This window comes from Macrotis lagotis, chromosome 2 (genome assembly GCF_037893015.1).
Source record: "Macrotis lagotis isolate mMagLag1 chromosome 2, bilby.v1.9.chrom.fasta, whole genome shotgun sequence".
In the NCBI taxonomy this organism is placed as follows: domain Eukaryota; kingdom Metazoa; phylum Chordata; class Mammalia; order Peramelemorphia; family Peramelidae; genus Macrotis; species Macrotis lagotis.
Window position 1 is genome coordinate 288,184,492 of NC_133659.1, and position 15,175 is coordinate 288,199,666.

Below are 15,175 nucleotides of genomic sequence, written 5' to 3' on the forward strand. Positions count from 1 at the left end.
GCCTTCTCCCAGAAATACTTCCTCGGACCGGGCCGGAGTATGTTAGGGTGTGTGTGTGTGTGTGTGTGTGTGTGTGTGTGTGTGTGTGTGTGTGTGATGGTGTGTGTGGGGTGTGTGTGTGAGGGAGGAGGGAGCCCCGGATGTTGAAGGGGAGCCTAAAGGGGTAGGATCCACAGCCCCCGTCTTTGCCCTCTTCCCCTCCCCCTCCCCCGAACTGCCGGTGGTTTGGTGTAGCGCGACAGGCAGAGACTCAGGCGGCTCCCGGGGGCCGGGCACCAGGTGTGCGGCTGGCACCGGGAGGGCTGGCAAAGGCTCTGGCAGCTGGAAGAGGCTGCCAAGCCAGCCAGCCCCACCCCCGCCATTTAGGAAACCTGGCCCGGAGGAGCTTTGGGCACAGCTTGGGGGACCGGCTGGACAAACAGGGGCGCGCAGATACGGGCAGGGGGCAGGGGGAGGGTTTTCCTGAGACTGAGGTCTTCTGGAGGGGCGCGGGGCAGGAAGGTAGAGGGATGGCTGAGGGGTGGAGGCAGGGAAGGAACAGGTAGAAGTTGGGCCAGGGCCCAGAATGGGCTTGAGATGAGGACTGGTTATGAGGGAGGGTCTGTGGGGGGAGGAGGAGTTGGCTAAGCTGGGTCGGGCAGGAGAAAAAAAAGGGTAATTGGGCGGGGGGTTTAATTGGGGGGAAATCTAAATCTTTGTGGAGAAAATGCTGGCGCCACCTGGCGATCAACCTGAGACTTGGTCTATGAGGTGGGGCTGTTCTGGATGCTGCATCCACCTGAGCCCCAGCCTGTGGGCTCTGTATCAACCACGAGGGGGCGCTTCAAGAGCCTTTCTTTGGCAGGTTGGTAGAGGTCCAGCCAGGAGGATCTCTCATTTCTGCAAACACTGCTCTGTTCACCTAGGCAAGAGTCTTGGGGACAGTTTGGAGCCTGGGAAAGAGGTTGGGGGTGGGAATGGGAGAAAGAGGGGCAAAGTGTAAGGAATAGGTAGTTGACCAAGTATCAGTTATTTAAGGAGGAAAATGCCAGACCCGCTGACTTTGAATGGACATTCTCGGGAGGGAGAACCCCATTGAAGGGCTGAGTAGTAAGGAAGGGTCTTTATGGGAAATTGGGTTACAACAAGGTTAAAAAAGGTAAGCAGTATCTCAGTGTAGAAGTCTTGTCTGTATTACCTCCTCTGGGGAGTTGGAATCCGGAGCTAGAGTTCCCTTGGTGACTGAGGAGATGCTTCTAGGTGATCAGAAGTCTGCTCCCTACCTATCTGAATGTTCTACCAAGTGAACAAACACTGCCTGGGAGTCAAGAGACTTGAATTCTAGTCCCATTTTCTATCACTATTAAACCTTGTAACCTCAGAAAAATCACTTCCCTTCTCTTGTTTCAAGAGGCCCCTGTGATTTTTTTTTTAAAAGGGTGGACCCTTCACACGCTGAAGGAATTAATTTCTCAAGTGGGATTTCTTTCTGTGTGGGATACAGTTTTGATCAGGGAGCTCATCCCACCAACAAAAATAGATTAAATCTCTTGACCTGGTGTACTTCAGAAGGTCAAGATGAGGTGAATGGACAGCCTTCAATGAGCTTATCTACCCTGAGGGAATACAAAAACCCAAATAAATAGCAATTATTTAAAAGAGAATGTGAGAAGTACCATGGAAACACAATGCCCAAGCAAAAGTGTTGGCTTGGGAAAATTGAGGGGATTGGACTTGGTGGCCACCATGGTCTGTTCTAGAACTGTTCTCTTCTAAATGTTTTCCATAAAATGGACTTGAACTGGATGATCTCTGTTGTGCTTCCTGACTCTAAAACCAACCTAGACATTTCATCTCAAGACCATTTTTTTTTTAGTTTTTGCAAGGCAAATGGGGTTAAGTGGCTTGCCCAAGGCCACACAGCTAGGTAATTATTAAGTGTCTGAGACCGGATTTGAACCCAGGTACTCCTGACTCCAGGGCCAGTGCTCTATCCACTGCCACCTAGCTGCCCTCAAGACCATTTTTCAGATGAGGAAACAGATCCAGGGAAGTGACTTGCCCATGATCACAAGACAGCAAGTGGGACATGGTACTAGCAAGGTTTAGATGAGATATTTGGCAAGATGGCCCCAAGCCTTGACTGGGTAAAAGTGGATTCTTCTGGATACTAGTTTCAGATTAATTCTTGGAAAGCTTTGGACTCTGACTCTACATCTAGTTCTCTTCCTATTATGGCATTCTATTATGTTTCCTCAAAGGGAACAGCATGAACCAAAAAACAAAACAAAACAAAAAAACAAAAGACCAAACCCCAAACCAACAATTGCCACAACAAAACAAAAGACCTAGAGATAGAGAGCCTAGAATGTGTATGGGGAACAATAATTGGTTCCGTTTTGCTGGAGGGTAGAGTATATAGTGAGAGAAGTAGGAGAGGAAGCTTGGAAGGATAAATTTGGGCCATTGATTGCAATGCCTTAGAATCAGTCTTATAGGCAATGGAAAGACACAGAAGCTCTCTGAGTATTAGAGCGAGGTAGACAGTGCAGTGCTTTTGAAGATTAACCTGTCATTGGCATGGAGGATGAATTGAACCAGGGAAGAGGCATGGCAAGAAGACCCAGAAGGACACTCTAGCAATCATACAAGTGAGAGGTAATGAGGACCTGGACCAGAGTGGTGGCAGTGGGGATGGATGGGAGAGATATTGCAGAGATGTAATCTGCACAGCTTGGCAACTGATTGGCTACAGAGAAATAGAAAGACAGGGAGGAGTTAAAGAAGACTGAAGAGATTTCTGGTCACTGGGGGAATGGTGGCACCATTAAGCAGACCTAGGGAAGGCAGGGGAAGGTGTGCTTTTGAGGTGGAAGGTGAATTTGGTTTTGGACATACTGAGTTTGAAGTGTTCTCCAAACCTTTGTTTTTGAAAACGCAGCTGGAAGTGGGGATCAGGAGTTTGGGACAGGGTTTGGGTTTGGTGATAATCTAATTAAGCAATCATCTAATTAGAGGGAGCAGTTGCAAGCCTTTGTAGATACACACACAGAGGAAGGTAGAAGAGAAGGCACAGACTTGGGTGGGGGAAAGCTTTGCCTTTTGAGGGAATAAGGAACGGTTCTCCCTCTGGTGGTCAGAGCAAGCAAATGCTTTCCCCATCAGTTTTTCTCTTTCCTCCCCACCCCCATCCCCCCAATTATTTCCTCCGCTAAGAGACAGGCCAATTGCAACTCCTGGTTTTTTACAGTTTTATTTATAACAATATCTGTGTTATTTAGTTGTAAAGGAATTCAGCAAAAATTATTAAAACGTTCATATCCCCAAAACAGGGGCTGCCCATTCCTTCCTAGGAGTGCCCCAGGATTTCCTCAGCCAGCCTGAGGAGTGCGGAGGGGCTGTTTCCCAAAAAAATCCCCAACTGTGGGAGCCACAGTGATGGGGGGAAGGGGGTGTCGGACTGGGGGAAGGTTCTGTCTGGGATGGGAGGCCAGGGCAGCATCCATCTTAGATAGGCCAGGGGTAGGCTGTGACTACCCCCAAATAAGACTAGAAATAAGATTAGCTTTGATTTTGGCTGGAAGTCCCCGTTCACCCCAAGGCTGTAAATGTTTTCTTCTCTCTCAGATTAGCCTTTGGGGAACTGGAGGCCAGGAGGGAAGGGTGAATTTCCTTAACAAAGTGTCTTGTACAGGGCAGGATGGGGTGGCAGCTTCTAACTTACCCCCCACCCTAGGACAGTCTGGTGGGGAGTAGTAGAGGAGAGACACCAACCCTCCTTTTAGCCCCATGTCTAAGCTGCACAGACCCTCAGAGCCCTCCCTGCCCCTCACCCCGGAAGGCAGCATTGGGGGGGGGCAGGGGAAAGGAAGGGAGGACAACGGAAAGGAGATAACACTGCTCGCTCGCTCGCTCACTCACATATAAAAAGTAATTCCTTCATTTTTACATTTATACATCGGCCAGGGGGCCGGGTTTGGGGAGGGGGGAGTACTCGGGTAAGGAAGGGAAAGTTTAAAAGGATTTCTCATGGTAGGGGAAAAGGTATCTCTGAAGTCCAGGCTGGGGCGGGGCAGGAGCCCCTATGCCAGGGGGTCTCCCAGCTCATCCTCAAGCCCTCGGCCTAGCAGTTCCCGCTTCTCATCGGTGCTGGCCAGTGAGTGTCGGCTACCATGACCACCCATGTACAGAGTGGCATACACGGGGTTTGTGAAGTTGGTAGGCTGTGGAGAATAGAGGAATCAGGTGGACTCTTCCTGCTGTGCCCTGAACCACCCTGAGCCCCTCCTGCCCTTCTACTCATACCCCTCCAAATCCTAGGTCTTTCTGCTCCCTCTCCCCTGCTACCCTCCTCAGGCTGACTCCCTGTCTTCCATTCACTAATCCTTGTGTCATGCCCAGATCCTGACATCTCTCACCCCAGAAAGCCACCTGTTCTTTCCCCCACTTCCCCACTCTGCCTACCTTATCAGGATCCAGAGCAAAGTCAGCATCCAGAAGTCCCCCAACATCATCTGGCTCCCCACCCTCATACATCTTGTAAGTGGGATTCCCAATCTCTACATTCATGGCTCCATTGGTCATTCGCTGGTGTTGAAAGCCCTTGGCCCTGGGGAAGAGGGGAAGGGCAATAATGACCAAAGTGTCAGAAGAAGGGTCGGTGTGTTGGGGTCATTGGCAAGGCTTAGGAAGTACTGAAGAGGAAGCCACTAAAGGATATCGACTGGAAGATATCACAAGACTTCCAGGGCCAATCCCAACAGCCTCCTTTCCTGGAGGAGATCCTTTCTAACTCACCCCCGGATTCGATGTTTATACCAAAAGACAGTTCCAGCCACCAGAAGCAGCAGCAGCAACAGCAAGAGGGGGATGAGGATGGAGGCTATACCTTGAGAAGGAAGGAAACAAGTAGGGAGGGTCAGGAAAATCTTGGACCTGGGAAGGATCCTACCTCTATCACTCAGTAACTAGACCCAGAATCCTCCAATGTCCTGAGTGGGGTTCCTGACCGTGGAGTCTACAAAGGGATGCAAAGGCACCAACACTGATTCTGCTCAATTCAGCAAGTGGGCTCCTGCTCCCTCCTCCATACCCCCCTTCACATATTCCCCAAACCTACGTCCAGGCTGGGACTTGTTGTCTGACAGCTCACACCGTGGACCTGTATTTGGGGAAAGGCACCTAGGAAGGAAGAAAGGAGGACAGGAATGTTTGGCATGGTCTGCCATGGTCCCAGAGAATCCCCAGGGGAAGTTGTATATAGAGATATTGAAGATGTGTCAAGGTGTCTCTGGGTAGCAGACTGGTATGGTCAAAGAGGAATACCCAGGAAAGAGGTCCTATTAAGCTCCCTAGGACTCACTGGCACTCTGGCATCTGTTTCTTGTTCATGATACAGGAGCCTCCATTGAAGCAGTGACCATCACAGGTGAGACAGCTAGGGGCAACCCGGCCATCGGAGCAGCTGTTGAAAGGGAGGGATTAACTGAAGGTCCTAAAAAGTGAAGGGAAGGGGGTGGGGGGCTATATTGGGGAAGGGGGATAGTGAGAATGGGACATAAAGGAGATAAGGGAGGTTAATGGTGGGGGAGAGGGGTCTGCCGGAAGGGAAATGAATGATCCAAATCTCTCCCCTTCACTCACTTGCAAGTGACATCCCCATTCTGCCTGTTGAGAGAGCAGGTCCCATCCAGGCAGCGGCTACATTTGTCCACCTGGCACTGTGGTCCCTCAAATTGATTTGGGCATCGGCACATCTTGAGGCCAACTGAGTCCATCTGGCACACCCCGTTGTTCTCACAATAGTCAAAGCATTTCTCTATTTGGGTCCGAGTCAAGGAAAGGAGTGGTAGAGAAACAGAGAGATGATCCCACCATGCTCTTCCCCATCCCCACTTCTCCTCATGTTACCCTTCCCACTCTAAAGAATTTCTCCCATCTTCACCAACCTTCCTGATATAAACCATTCCTTCCCCACCAAGGGACCTTTTCTATGTTCTTCTTTGTGACACTGGCCTCCTGGTCATTCCTCACCCATGACAATAGTCATTTCTCCCGATTGTCTCCCATGACTCCTCATCTTGGCTTCCCAGCTTTCTTCAAGGTCCATCTAAAACCCCACCTTTCCCAGGATGCCTTTCCAAGGCCTCCTTAATTTTTGGGCCTTCCCTCTCTTCTATAATCTCATTTGTTCTGTCTATAGCTTGACTGTCCACAGTTGTCTGCACATTGTCTTCTCCATTAGACTGGGATCTCTTTGAGAGAAAAGACCATCTTGTGCCTTTCTCTGGACGTCCAGTGCTTAGCTCTATAATTAATAAACGCTGATTGATTTCAGTCTTTAATACTACCTCCCCTCCCCCTGCTTTGGATCAATCTTGTGTCCATCTGGGTTGGTCTTCCCAAGTTCCTTGAGTCAAAGAGCCTCAGGAGTCAGAAGGACTGTAAGTCCACCTGGTCCAACCTCCTACTTAGATGCATGAATCTCTTCTACAGTATTTCTAACCTCTCCCTGAAAGCCTCCAATAACAAGGGACCCTACTTTCACAGATAGCCCATTTTTAGACAACTTTAATTAGTCAAAAGGGCAAGTAGATGGTGCAGTGGATAGAGTATCAAGCCTGGAGTCAGGAAGACTCATCTTCCTGAGTTTAAATCTGACCTCAGATTCTTCCTAGCTGTGGGACCCTGGGCAAGTCACTTAATCCTGTTTGCCTCAGTTTACTTATCTATAAAATAAGCTGGAGAAGAAAATGGGAAAAGCATTTTTGCTAAGAAAGATCCAAATGGGGTCAACGACTGATGGTCACAATTGAACAAATGAACAACAACAAAACTTATTCATATGTTCTTTCTTATATGGAGTAGAAACTTGCTTCCTTGTCACCCTCACTCTATAGAGAAGACAAGCAGAAGACTGTCCCTAGTCCTTTCAGCAGATCTTCCAGGAACATTTGTTTCCAGTCCTCTCCTGTTCTAGGCAGCCCCGCCATGTCCTCAGGACCCATTCCTCTTTACCCCACTTTCTACCTCCCTGGAGGGGGATGGCACTTACTGAATTGACATCGGTCCCCCAGAAAGTCTGAATGGCACCGACATTGGGGTTGATTGCCCTGGTTGACGGTGCAGGTGCCATTGTGGGAGCAGTATCCTGTACATAACTGCTGGTTGCATGTGGGACCTGTGAAGCCCGTTGGGCACCGACATGTGGGCATGCCTGAGGGAAGAGGAAGGGAAAGGATGAGATAGACCATCAAGAAAAGGGGGGGCAGGGAACCAAAAGAAAGGGGGTAAATATCCCAAGAGAAAAGACAGAACAGAGAGAGGGAAAGGGAGGGGAAAACTGAGGCAGAGAAAGGGGTGAGGCAATAAGTATGCCCCATACCAGAGGGTGAGGCAGCACAGGTTCCCCCATTCTGACAATACTGCCAGCACTGGTCCAGTTCACATTTGTCGCCTGTATATCGAGGCTGGCAGCGACATTTGGGCTGGCGTCTGGCATTGAGGAAGCAACTACCACCATTGAGGCACTGGAGGCTGCAGGTACCTGGTCGGGGTGCTGTTGGAGGCAGTGGTCAGAAGTGACAAAGGGCCCCCCAGTAAGTATGTGCAAACACACACACACACACACACACACACACACACACACATATACAATCTCTATATATCTCCATCTTCTCTCCTCCCCTCCTCTTAGAAGAATCAATGGATAATCTGGGATAGGATAGGGGCTGGGGAGACATATTGAGGGGTATTTTGGGGGGTAAGTGTGTTGGAACTGGGAAGAAGGACTGATCCAGTAGCAGCTGAAACCTGGAGGGTCAGGATGATTGGTTGTGATACCAGATCTAGCTGCTACAGAAGAGGGGACCCTGGTCTGGTGCAAGTCAGGGATTGGGGGCAGGGTGTTTGAGGGCTGTGCCTCAGGGAGACCCCAGAGGTAAGAGATTCCCAAGCTGGGAATGTACCATCTGGTGGAGGAGTAGGTGAGGGCAGCAGAACACAGGTGCCATTATCGAGTCGTTTCCCATTAGGGCAGGTGCAGACAGGGCCACTGGGACTCAGAAGGCAAAGCCATTCACATTTCTTTCGGTCACAGGGATTGGTCACTGAAAGGAAGACAAGGTTTGGGAGTGGAATGCAAAGATCCAATACTGTTCAGACTTCACCTCAGCAGCTCCCCCAAAGACCCAGGATATTTAATCTTCCTCTAGGCCTTCCTGACTTTTTTACCAGATCCTAATGCCAAGGACCCCTAGGACTGGCATTCTTCCTCCCTCCCAAACTCCTTTGATCTAGTTCCTTTCACCTATGAGCCTCTGGATGTCCCATTTCTTTACAATTTCTTTCTCTCCCAATTATATCTCAGAAACTCCTTTTCCATTCCTGAAAACTTCAGGATCCAGGGTCTGATTTCCCATCCTCTGGGCTCCCACCATCAGGATGGAGGCTTACATCTTTCCTCCATCTCCAAGACCCTCTGTTCACCACTTATTAAACCCATCCCTTGCTATAGTCCCCTGCTTCCAAACCCCCTACCTTCAGGTTGTTTATGTTGGTGATACAAGACTACATCTGAAGCATGGCTCAAGCCCCCAGTCAAGTTGATCAAGGGACTGTGTCCAAATTTGTGGATCTTGAAGACCCGGTTGTTGATGTAGGTGACGCCATAGATGTAATCTTCAAAGACATCAATGCTAAAGGGGTGACTCAAACCTGGGCAAGGAATGGGGAAAGAAGGGTAAGAGCAATGATGAAAATAATTCAAATTTATCTCTAGATCTATTTTTCTTAACCCCCAGCTGTACCTACTGGACATTGCCACTTGGACAGCCAACCAAGTGCTAACTAGCACCTTAACCTTAATCTAAATAGATTGTATTATCATCCCTCTCTTCTCTCCCCCTAAATAAACCAGATACCTCCTCCTGTTGCCTTGTCTATTTCTGTCCAGGTTCTACCAGATAACCAAGCTTTCACTTCTCTTTTGCTCCATGCCCCCCCCCCCCCAATATTCAGTCATTAATCCAGGTCTGTCATCCCTTCCTGGGAGTATTCTCTCCTTCTCCCATCCTCCTTCCTGTTTCTACCTGCCACCACTCTAGTTCAGCCCCTTATTATCTCTAGGCTACAGCAGTCACTCTCTCTCTCCCCCTCCAATCCAACATGCATAGTAATGCCAGATTAATCCCCTGCTCAAAGACCTTTTGTGGTTTCTAGTCTATAGGAATAGATCTCAAACTCTTAAGTCTGGCATTCAAGGCCCTCTACAGCCTGCTCCTAACTTAGTTCCCCAGCCTCATCTCCCATTGCTCCCCTACACATACCCTACATGCTGCAGCCAAATTTCATTACTCCCTACATACTTATGTTCTGGACCACCTTGATATTTTATTCTGCCTCAAATCCCACCACTCCCATCTCTATCTATAGAAATCTTATCCATCCTTCAAGACCATCTCCTTTAAGGTGCTTTCTCAAATCACCTCAGCTAGAACTGATGGCTTCCTCCCTCTACCCCCTTCCATCATTTTGTATCACTCTTTGGCATTTAAAGCACCGTGCCCTGCATATGAGTTACTGGTGTACATTCATCTCCCCATTAGACCCTAAACTCCTGAAGGTTAGACACTGGCTTATAGAGCTTCACCCCAACCCCCACCCAGGATCTGGGAGTGGATCTGGGGGGCAGGGGCAGGGATGGGGGAAGGGAACATCTTCTGTGGAAGGCAGTTCTCACTAAAGAGCTCCTAGGAGAGTTCAGTTTTGAGGAAAGGTAGAAAGGCAGAGGAACTGAAGAGACCAGAGGGAAGGCCAAGGAGAAGCATTGGAATGATACAGGATAAGATATTTCTATCCCCAAGTTCATTCCCATGTTGGTGGGGGTCCCCAAGGTGCTTCGGGAAGGTCCTCACCTCTTTTGCTGTCAGCAGCCAACACAGGGTCAGTGCCATTGAGTCGGATGCTGCCGATGATGGAGAGCTTAGCATCAGCCCAGTATAACCGCTCATTATGGTAATCCACTGCCAAGCCTGTGAGAGTCAGGATGAAGCACATCACGGAGGCATGGTGGGAGTATCTTTACTCCCAAAGAGGTAAAGAGAATAAAATTGGGCTGTCTGTCAGGAAAGGATTTCCCTCCAACTTTCTCATGGATACAATCTCATTTACACAGAAGTTCCCTTCCCTTCACACATCAGCATAAGACAGTCTTCTCCAAAGGACCTTTCCAACATTAACTCTCTATACATTTAACTGTCCAAACAATTGGGACAAACCTCAGATTCCTCTAACTTTCAAGGCTTTTGAACCATGACTTTAAAGCTAGATATAGGGCTTCCACCTTTCCACCACCACTGCCCCAAGGCAGAACTCTCTTCCAACTAAATCTCACTTTTCATACCTGTGGGCCACTGAATGTTGTCTTGTACCAGTGTCTCCCTGAGGGTCCCATCCATGGCGGCTGTCTCAATCTTTGGATGGTTGCCCCAATCTGACCAATACATGGTACTGGGAAGAAGAATAAAAATGTGTGGTGAATCCAGAGAAAAAAACTATGGAGTCTAAATGCAGACCAGAACATATTATTTTCACTTTTTAAAACTTTTTTTGTGGTTTTTCCTTTTTAATCACTGTTTTCCCCTTTTAGTTCTGATTCATCTTTCACAACATGATTATTGTGGAAATATGTTAAATATGACTGTAAAAGTATGATTTATATGAGATTATTTGCTATTGTGGCAGGGAAGGAGGAAAGGTAGGGAGGCAGGAAAATGTGAAACAATAACTTACAAAAAGATGAACCCTGAAAATTATCTTTGCATGTGATTGAAAAAATAAAATGATTCAAAATACTATTTGGTAGGGTATGAGTATTGGCTATTTGTATGCAGTAGGAGCTTGTCAAAGAGAAAAACTGTGACCTTTTATGTCCCTCTTCTCTTTTTTGAAAATTAATTTGATGTCATAATATAAGACACAATATAAAGCACAAACAAACTAAACTGATTAGGGGAGGACTCCTTGCCCAGGGATTCAAGTCAGTGTCCTCTAAGGATGATGATGAATCTAAATGGAAATAAACTAGGAGGGTCAACTCATTTTTATGAGCCATAGATATCTTCTAGGGGCAACCAGGAAGAAACCTGGATTTTGATAACAGAAGTCCTCAACTGTTCAGTCAATGAAGTTGATGAATGGGTAGAAGAAATTTCTTGAATGCTGAGTAGGCGGCTATAACAGAACTCATATTCTAGACATCATAATATTTTTATGATTGTTGACAGTTTGTAATTCTTTAAAAAAGTTTCTTCATAGCCTTTCATGACTTATTTATAAAGTAATGGCTCTGCATCTTATATATCTATGCAAATTTCCTAGAGAGCTTGGACATCTGGTTCTTATCAGAGCTATCTGATATAAAGATTTTTTTCACCTTTCTATAGTTTCTCTTCTTATTCTAGTAGCATTAATTTTGTTTGTGAAGACTATTTTTGCATAATTGAAATAATTCTTGTTTAGTTGAGAATTTTCCTCCCTCCCCTGCCTCAGGTATGGTTGTAGGAGGTATCACATTAGGTTTCTCTCTATTTTGTGATATTATTATTATTATTATTATTTAGGTTTTTTGCAAGGCAAAGGGGGTTAAGTGGCTTGCCCAAGGCCACACAGCTAGGTAATTATTAAGTGTCTGAGACTGGATGTGAACCCAGGTACTCCTGACTCCAGGGCCAGTGCTTTATCCACTGTGCCACCTAGCTGCCCCTATTTTGTGATGTTTTTACATTTAAGTCCTATATCTATTTGAATCTTAATACAGTATATAGTGTAAGAAGCTGGTCTAATTTCTGTCAAACTTTTCTAGTTTTCTCAGATGTTCTTTTGAACAGGGAACTTTTCTCCCCAGTAGTTTGTGTCCTTGGGTATATCTGGGTTGGCCTGTTCAACAGCTTCTGGATCTTAAATTCATAAAAGTCCCCTTAAGTAATGACCAATGAAAAAGCATTTGAGAAAGGTCAAAGCATGAGGAGAGGGAGGAAGCAGAGCTCCAGAAGTGTTATCAGACTTAGACATGGAGGGGACTTTCTTGCTGAAATATCTAGATCCAGAACTGGAGGTCATCTACTCTGACACCATTGTTTTACAAATGAGGCAACTCTGGCCCACCAAGATCAATGGAGGTTTACAGAAGTTGGTTTTGCCTAAGGTCATATGTTTTAAGCAGCAAAGTTAAGATCTGGATCCTTGGGCAACCCCTAAATACAATTTTTTTCATTGTTCCCCCCCCTTTAGTTTCTCTAATAAAAAATTATTTTTTAAAAAATTCATGCCCTATAAGAAAACTAAGGGAAAGACTCAATAGGTAAATACTTGAGGACCCCCCCCCTTTTTGTTTTGTACAAGGCAGTGGGGTTAAGTGACTTGCCAACGATTACATAGCTAGGTAATCATTAAGTGTCTGAGGCTGGATACTGGGCTGGTGCTCTATCCACTACAGCACCTAGCTGCCCCGTTTGAGGACTCTTGATGGTCATTCTTGGAAATAGCCACTAATTTTTCAACTTCAAAACTAGCCAGTTAAGTGGGTTTGGAGAAATTAAGTAGAAATCTGAGAGAAGAAAAAGAGGAAAAGGAGATACTAGGATTTGCTGCTGAGGTCTTCTCCCTTATCCGAGAGTGCATCATGTCTACCCAAGTTCTGCAATTCTGTCTCCTAATTATCCTTACCCTCGAAGTGGATCGACCACAATGGCATGAGGCTCATCAATCATGCCCGATATGAGTGTCTTGCGGTTCTCGCCCTTCATCTGTGCCACTTCAATCACATCCCGCCCTGAATCTGTCCAGTATATATTTCCTGCTACCCAGTCGATGGCAATGCCCCGTGGCATCTTCAGTCCTGAAATCTGGAAAGGGTATATGTCTGTCTATGGGATGCTCAATATCCCTCATCAACTAATAGAATGTAAGATCCTGGAGGACAGGGAGTGTCTCACTTTTGTATTTGTATTGCTAACAACTTGTACAGTATCTGGCATATTATAGACACCTAATAAATGGCATTATTGATTGATTGATTGATCATCTAATTCAGTCTTCTTGGAAGGGCCTTTTCTCCCTCTCTTTTCCTAATCCATAGATATAACTCTTAAATTTATCTGTATAGGCTCAACTCCTACTCTCCTTTTCCAAATGATTGAAGATGACTTGAATTTTCTTCTAGCACCTCAAACTCAATACATTCAAAACCGAACTCATTATTTTTTCAAACTTGAATGTCCTCTCAATTTGTAATTTGTTGATGGCATCACCTCTGGCACCACTTCTGGCTCACCTTTTTCAAGAAGTCTAGCTTGACACTGATATACCCTTCCATTCCCCAATATTCTGGGGAACACAGTGACCAGAGTCAGGGTTTAGTGTGGTAATAGAATGCTTTGTATCCCATTATTATTAATTTAGATCCTGGTCATTGTGTCTTCCAGGATTTAGTTCCAAAGCTCCCTCCCTTACCATCCTGATCATTGTCCCTTATTTCCCCAGGAGTTTCTCTTTCAGTCCTTCCCATTTCTTTTTTTTCAAACTGTTCTAGACCTCTTCTTTTCAGGAAAACTCCCAACTAATAACACTGAAATGAGTGATTTTAGTCTCTCTTCACTCCTATTAAGCCAAATTCCACCCCACCTCCTATCCCATCCCCTCACATTAAGGTGGGTGACACCCCCTTCTGTCTGCCGCCGATGACGGTTGGATGTGGTGGGGGGAGCTGTAGGTGGCAGGCTGCGGAAGGATATGGTCCCTGTATGCCAGTTGGTCCAGTAGACTCGGCCAGCCTTGACGTGAACATCCATGGCATCAATGCGGACACTCTCATCACCTTGGAATGCCTGCTCATAGGCAGAGTTGGGGTGTCCAGGGAAGAGGCTCCGAATCTCATTGTCATCCGCAATGTACAGGACCTGGTACTCTGATCCTGGGGAGAGTTTAGAGAGTACTGTGTATCAATTGGGGCAGGGGAGCAGGGAAAAATCTGTGATAAAAGGAATCTCGGGCTTTAACCTGGTGGGGGGCATGGACACCCCCAACTCAAACCCTCCTCTTCAATCATCCTGGTTTCCTTGTTGGCTTGTGGATATCACACTAGTTCTTGCCAGGATTCCCTTCCTCCACATGTTCTTCTGTTCCTGTAGACCTCCTCTCCTGCCAGTCCCACATCTAAATCCTCTAGTTTTTTAGGACTTGTCTAGAGTCTCCTCCTCCATGAAGCCTTTCCCACTGGCCCTCGCTCACAGTGAGCCCTTCCACTTACCCTTGGGACCACAGGTCATTCCAGTGAATTATACCCAATTTTGCACACTTGTCTTTTGCCACCTGTCATTCATCTCTTTTTCATGCATATGGGCCTGACCTCCCACTAGACTCTGAGTGTCTTATACAGGGGGACTGTGCATCAGCCTTTTTTTGTCACCCAAAACACAGAGCTTAAGGTTGAACTCATAGCTGATCCTCAAGAAATATTCGAATTGGACTGGATCTGACACTCAAAGCCAGGATGGGTCAGGGAAGAACTGAAGCATCCTTAGCTTATGCCCCTGTACCCCAGTGACCTCCACAAAGACTCGGGTCCAGGGTCCCCCCCCGCCCCTGAGCTCTCCATACCTTCTGCTTTGCATGTGTTGTGCACCTTCATGAAGTTTCGAGCACAGCTGCAGAGGTGGCTGCCCTTGGTGTTGTTGCAGAGTTGGGAGCAGGTACCAAAGTTTAGACACTCGTTGATGTCTGCAGGAGGGTGTGGGTGATCAGCAGGGGCTGGGGGGGACCCTACACCCCACCAAAGCCTGCTCAGCCATACTACCTCTGTCCTTACACTCCTGCGATGTCAGCCAGCAGCTTGGGTTCAAATGATGTTCCCTATCACAACCTCCCTACCCAACTTACCTTGGCAACCACGCTGGCCAGGCACAGTGTGGAATCCTGGGCGGCAGGCACAGTATACAGCTTTGGGGCTCTGGATGCACCGAGCTTCATCCCCGCACACACTTCCATTCCCAGCACAGCTGCTCAGCTTTGGGTCTGAGTGAGGAAAAGTAATTAGGATCCTCATCCCTGAGATACATGGAAATTCAGCTTCTCCTCCCCCTCTCCACATCAACACCCCCTCCCCTGCTCCCATCCTCCAACAGAGTGGGTTCCTCTC

The 15,175-nt window shown here is 47.1% G+C and overlaps 1 protein-coding gene across 1 annotated transcript in view; it reads right to left on the reverse strand.

Moving 5' to 3' along the window:
• Positions 1-3,216: 3,216 nt before the first annotated feature.
• The window catches only part of LRP1 (LDL receptor related protein 1), a 113,342-nt gene continuing 101,383 nt past the window's right edge, over positions 3,217-15,175 (reverse strand). Inside the window, exons 74-89 of the mRNA XM_074226327.1 lie at positions 14,917-15,051; positions 14,638-14,757; positions 13,683-13,951; positions 12,706-12,884; positions 10,382-10,488; positions 9,894-10,010; positions 8,518-8,694; positions 7,947-8,087; positions 7,364-7,537; positions 7,034-7,195; positions 5,623-5,797; positions 5,342-5,443; positions 5,099-5,160; positions 4,777-4,867; positions 4,444-4,588; positions 3,217-4,202 (exon numbers count right to left, since the gene is read on the reverse strand). Coding sequence (XP_074082428.1) covers positions 4,062-4,202; positions 4,444-4,588; positions 4,777-4,867; positions 5,099-5,160; positions 5,342-5,443; positions 5,623-5,797; positions 7,034-7,195; positions 7,364-7,537; positions 7,947-8,087; positions 8,518-8,694; positions 9,894-10,010; positions 10,382-10,488; positions 12,706-12,884; positions 13,683-13,951; positions 14,638-14,757; positions 14,917-15,051 — 2,297 coding nt within the window. The 3' untranslated portion in view covers positions 3,217-4,061. The remainder of the gene's footprint in view (positions 4,203-4,443; positions 4,589-4,776; positions 4,868-5,098; positions 5,161-5,341; positions 5,444-5,622; positions 5,798-7,033; positions 7,196-7,363; positions 7,538-7,946; positions 8,088-8,517; positions 8,695-9,893; positions 10,011-10,381; positions 10,489-12,705; positions 12,885-13,682; positions 13,952-14,637; positions 14,758-14,916; positions 15,052-15,175) is intronic.